Genomic DNA, 6,159 nt, shown 5'->3' with positions numbered 1-6,159 from the left:
AAGCCGTCATTGAACAGAGGAGGGGGTCTACGCCACCACTTATCCCTCACTTACAATGCTGTCCTTTCATCACTTCCCAGGAAACTCAACAAACGTAACCTATTGGCCTCAGGTGAAGATACCAACGATGGTCGTTCAGTCTTGGCCACCGGTAGTCTTAACGACTGTAACGACTGTCGTCACAGCAACCAGGAACACTAACGAACCAGCGGTATCGATGACCCTGGCCAGTCAGTCAGAACTGAAGAAGTTCTTTTGATGAGGGACGAAACGTCAAACGTCCAGTATCTTCAACCAAGTCCATTTGCCCTTGACTTTAACCTTCGTTGGATTCTCATCACATGTTGCCTTTGTCATGGCATAGATGTCTTCAGCCACTTGTGCAGTTTGCTGGGTGACCAGGGTGTCATGGACAGCATTTTTGTAGTGCACTGCCTGTGCCAAGTTGATGGTTTCTTTCTGAAGAACCTTTTGAAACCCTTCAGTGATGCCAAGCAACTGTTTGAACACAACCAACAGGTAGACCACAGGGAGTTTAGATATTTTTGAAAGCAGACTCAGTGCTGTTGGTGTTTTGATCATGTAGAGGGATTTCATGACGGCAGGAAAATTCTGCTGGAGTGCATTAACAGAGCGCAACTGACATGACCATCGGGTGTTTGATATTTGTGCAAGCTCTCCCTGCTCAATATGGAGCTCTTTCTGAATGGCAGCAAACTGGTCATGGTTGACTATAGACACACTGTAAAAAGAGTAGAGGTTCTCAAGCAGATCAAAAAAATCACTGGCTTCAGGAAAGGCCTTGCAAGTATGGCAAAGGACCAGATTTAGGTCAAGATACAATTTCCTTTCTTGCCTAGAATAAAATATAAATTTCAAAAGGCAATATCACCATTATAACCAAGATCCTATAAATATTAATGCAACTTACATGGCCATGTTTACTATTTACATATTGTCTGTGTACTTTTTGTTCTGTATTTGAATTTTCCCCTTAAATTATAAACTCAACTCAAAGACAGACTTTGGCAACACCGCAAACTTCGCTAAACATCTGTCACAATAATAGGATGATGTTATGCAGCAGTTTAGCGGCAGTTCTGAGCAGGATATTTTTATTATAATTAAAGAATATGACAGTAGTTTGATGTCTCGTCATTATGCAGCTATTAGTTTGAATTGGTAAGGCTACAGCCTACTCATATTTCTCTCATAAATACAGAAACGGGAGAGGGAGGTGACATTATACCTGAAACTAGCCCAGGTCTGACGACGCGCCTGGTACAAGGTCATCCTCTATTGATTTAAGTAAAGGCGTGTAGTTTAGCCTCGTCAGTTCTGACAGCCTGGAGGAAATATTGACACCCAGATATTTAATATTCCCAGATTTTAGCGGTGTGGTAGATATACTCTGGAAATCACACATTACAAGTAAAACTATGGATTTACTCCAGGTAATGGAGTAGTTTGAGATAGATGAGAATTTATCTATAAGTGTGATTGTCTCAGAAAGAGAAGTTTGAGAGTATAGGAGGAAGAGTAATACATCATCTGCATAAAGGCTTATCTTATGGTGTACATTTTCTGTTTGAATTCCTTTAATATTTTTATATTGTCTGACAGCAGCTGCTATCAGTTCTATAAAAATGGCAAATAGCGAGTGAGAGAGTGGGCAACCCTGCGTGGTACCCGTCTGAAGAATAAAGCTTGGAGAAATATGATCGTTGTGGAGCTATATAAGATTTTAATCCAATCTATGAAAGAGTTCCAATTCCAAATTTATGTAAAGTAGCGAATAGAAATTTCCAATTTACTCTGTCCAATGCTTTCTCTTCTCTAAAGAAACAACTGTTTTCAGAATATGAATTATGAATTATTATGAATAGTGGCATTGTCTATTACATTAAGTACCCTGCGTGTATTGTTGGTGGAGTAAAAAAAGCGCCTTTCTAGTCTTTTCGACCACTTAAAGCGCTTTTACACTACATCTGGATTCAGTATCTTGCCCAAGGACACTTCGACATACAACAAGGGGGAGCCATGGATTGAACTGCCAACCTTCTAAATAAATGGCCAACCTGCTCTATCTCCTAAGCCACAGCCGCCCGGTAGTGCCTGCTCTTAATAAATCCTGTTTGGTCGGGGTGTATTATACCAGGAGTGACCTTCTCTAGTCTTCTTGCTAGGGTTTTGCACATGATTTTAAGATCTTTAAGAAGTGATATTGGGTGATAACTGGGAGGAGTGTGGGATCTTTGTCTGGTTTAAGGAGTAGGCTGATATTAGCAGAGTTCATTGTTGGAGACAACATTCTAATTTGCATTACCAATCTATAGAATGTGGGCGCAAGTATTTCCCAGAATGCCTATAGAATTCAGTCGGAAAACCATCTGGCCCAGGGGCTTTATTATTCATATGTAAGAGAGCTTCATGGAGTTCAGCCATTGAAACAGGTGAATCCAGAGCCCTGATCTGTTCATCATCTAACCTTGGCAAATCTATATTGTTCAGAAATACATCGGTGTAAGAGCTAGATGGATCAATTTGTGATATATACAAGTTTTTATAAAAATCTGTGAATGCATTGTTGATTTCTTCTGGGTTATGAGTCATATTCTCAGCTGAGTCCTTTAAGGAGGAAACAGTTTTATTCAATTTCAATTGGTTGGCTAAGAATCTGCTGGATTTATGTTCAAAGTTCTCCAAGCGTAGTATTTGCAACTGAAATTGGGTCTTTTTATCAATAATTTCATTTAATTCAAGTTTTAATTTTCTCTGATCATTCAGCATGTGCTCCTGTGGGGAGGCAGCAAGGGCAGTTTCTAATATTTTTATTTTTTGTTCTAGCTCTAATTTATCTAATTTATTAAAAAGATCTCTCTTTTTTGTGTATGTGATGAATGGGAGATTATTTTTACTTCTCATGACTGCTTTTGCTGCCACTATGCGCAGTCTCACAGGGTGTTTGAACATAAGGATGTTCATAAGTGTATGTTATTACAGAGCACCCTAGGTCAAAGGTTAATGAACAAATATGTGATTATGTCCCATCCAACACAGCTTTAATGGTTCCCCGTTTCTCCCTCCTGAGATGGCTGACGGTTTTCCAGAAGCAAATTGGTGCTGACGAAAAGTTCTGATGGCTTATTCATGCTGTGATGCCTAGTGACCAGTCTTGCAGTTTACACTCAAATTGAAGTGTAAGTGCTTTTCATTTGAGGCCATGGTCTACTGCTGCAATACTGAACAGACTGGTGAGGAGAGCTGGCTCAGTGGTGGGCTCAGAGCTGGACTCTCTGGTGACAGTGACAGAAAGAAGGACCCTGGACAAACTGCTGTCCATACTGGACAACGCCCACCTCCCTCTGCACAACACCTTCATCGGGCAGAGGAGTGAGTTCAGTGGCAGACTGCTGTCCCAGCCCAGCTCCACCAACAGACTTAAAAACTCTTTCGTCCCCCTGGCCATTAGACTGTACAACAGCTCCTAGTCATGGCAGGGAGGACAATAGACAAAAGAACAATTTCTAACTCCATCTGCACTCCATTAAGCACTGTTTACTGTTTTTGCTCTGTGTTATAATTTATTTTAATTTTAATATAGGTTTAATGTATGTATGTTTTGTATGCTACTGGATACTTGAATTTCCCTATCTATCTATCTATCTATCTATCTATCTATCTATCTATCTATCTGTTATGCTTGGGTGGTGGTTGGACTCAGGTGCAAGCGCAGACTCGGTGAAGGTGTGGAGAAAAAAGGGTTTATTCTTGAGAACAAAACAATAAACTAGGCAAGACTTTGGAAGTTAGAGAGCTTGTGGATGTAAAAATAGGTAACAAGTATGAAATTAATTATAGGAGGAGCCGGATTGAGGTTACACAAGGGTGGTATGCACAGGTTATGGGTTGGATCAGAATTATGTGGATTATTATGCTAACTAATGAATACAGTTGCATTGTTTGTTAAATTTGCGAATTAAATTAATAGATGAAAACTACAAGTCCCGCCCCATGGTTGTGTGCCTTTGACAAACAGTAAAGTTGCAATTTACATCCATGTGTCCAACATCATTCTGCTGCTGTGGGCGTCCACTGACTTGAAAGGTTTAAAAGAAGCTTGAGCAGAGTTACAGTTCAGTTAAGTGGGATTCACAGTGTCCACAGTGTGTTTGTAGTTTCTCTGTTACGTTGACTTTAAATAATTGTACTTAATTAATAATTGTACTTGATTTCTTCCTGTGCAGTGTGTGTTTTCAAACAAAATGATGATCATGATAAACTCTACACAGGTTTCATATTTTGCACTTGATGCCTACTTTGACACCGGGCTTTTTAAATACTTATATTTCATTTTCATTATGTCTTTATATATGTTAATTCTTTGTGTGAATCTTTTGCTCATTGTGGTTATCTGTATGAACAGAAGCTTACATGAACCTATGTACCTTTTTCTGTGCAGCCTGTTTGTAAATGAGCTGTATGGTAGTACAGGGTTGTTTCCATTCCTTCTGCTTCAGATTCTCTCTGACATTCACACTGTTTCTGCTCCCTTTTGTTTCCTGCAGATTTTCTGTGTGTATTCTTATGGAGGTGTAGAATTTACCAACTTAGCTGTCATTTCTTATGACAGATACCTTGCTATCTGCTGTCCTCTACAGTATAATGCACATATGAAATCTAATAAGGTTGCCATGCTTATTGTTATTATATGGTTACCTCCTTTTTTTGCTGTTTTTGTCACAACATGCTTGAGTGCTTCTTTACAGCTGTGTGGGAACATCATTAATCAAGTCTACTGTGACAATTACACCATCATAAAACTGGCTTGCTATGACACCAGTGTGAATAATGTCTATGAACTTATTGCTACCTCTCTCACAGTCTTTGCTCCGATGTCTATAATCTTTTACACGTACATGAGGATTCTTAAAGTTTGTTTTTCTGGTTCTAAACAGACCAGACAAAAAGCTGTCAGTACCTGCACTCCTCACCTTGCTTCTCTGCTCAACTTTTCATTTGGGTCTTGTTTTCTAATATTCCAGAGCAGGTTTAACATGAACAGTGTACCTCACATGATGTGAATATTTTTATCATTGTGTTTTTTTACATGCCAACCGCATTTCAACCCTTTAATGTACGGCCAAAATACGCATCAAATGCAAATGTCTGCTTTTAAGTTCTGTTGGATCGATTTGTTCACCTGAGTAACAAGAAGAAACAATAAATGTATGCCTTTGTCTCACTAGTGTCAACAGTTATATTTTCTTCAGCTAACGTATTGTATCAAAAAGTAAGAACTTTATCATGCAAGTTTTACAAAATAAAAAGGATGATGATTTTGGTCTGTCTGATGCATTATATTATTTCAGTCAATGAAAAGTGATCTACTTTTGTTTATTCTTGTTTCTGTCAAAATTCATTTCATTCACTTGTCCTAAACTCAAATTACTCCCTACTATTATCCTGAGGGCCAGTCAATGGCATCAACGCCTTCATCATCCAGGAACTGCCTACACACTCTGGCCACATGAGGCCGGGCATTGTCCTGCACCAGGAGGAACCGCTGCACCAGTCTACTTTGGTTTAATTCATACCCCCACAACAGATGGTAGTGCGTCAGATTCAATAGAAGTCTCTCCGATTATTTAATTGAGAGGGGGTTCCACTGGGGTCTTCTCTAGGACCACTCCTTTTCTCAGTTTTTATTAACGACATTCCCAAAGTCTGCTCTGACTGTCAATTACATTTATATGCCGACGAGTAACTTGTCACACAGTTACTATTGCCTTTGTTGGATTATGCTGACGTTTACCAAAATACTTTAGACTCTCATCTTCAAAACCTTAATATCATTTAAAACAACCTCTGCAGATTTATCTTTAGGAGTCCTTTGAGAACGCATCACTGCTCCATGTATGAAATCCTGAAATGGCTACCTCTTAATTTTGGCTTAACATTGGCTCCAGTGTGTTTTCTCCACTTTTATCGTCCCCTCAACATTGTATCAAAATCAGTTTTCTCTGTATAATCATTACTTCTTTTTATGTTGTTCTTTTTCATGTACTTTGTGTGGGTGATGGGAGTGTTGTGCAGATATTTTCACTTAGGGTGTACTCACTTTTGTTGCCAGTGGTTTAGACATTAATGATTGTGTGA

General features: G+C 39.1%; 1 protein-coding gene across 1 annotated transcript; it reads left to right on the top strand.

The window, feature by feature from the left end:
• Positions 1-4,265: 4,265 nt before the first annotated feature.
• Positions 4,266-5,084, top strand: LOC123966316 (olfactory receptor 49-like). The gene has a single exon (XM_046042499.1). It carries the CDS (start codon positions 4,266-4,268, stop codon positions 5,082-5,084), a length of 819 nt encoding a protein of 272 aa, XP_045898455.1.
• Positions 5,085-6,159: the final 1,075 nt, after the last annotated feature.

This window comes from Micropterus dolomieu, unplaced genomic scaffold (genome assembly GCF_021292245.1).
Source record: "Micropterus dolomieu isolate WLL.071019.BEF.003 ecotype Adirondacks unplaced genomic scaffold, ASM2129224v1 contig_13149, whole genome shotgun sequence".
Taxonomy (NCBI): Eukaryota; Metazoa; Chordata; class Actinopteri; order Centrarchiformes; family Centrarchidae; genus Micropterus; species Micropterus dolomieu.
Note: the sequence above shows the minus strand (reverse complement) of the source record. Positions and strands in the feature narration are given on the sequence as shown.

Excerpts from the sequence above, each read along its gene's own strand:
- LOC123966316 (XM_046042499.1), top strand. The coding sequence starts at position 4,266 with ATGATGATCATGATAAACTCTACACAGGTTTCATATTTTGCACTTGAT.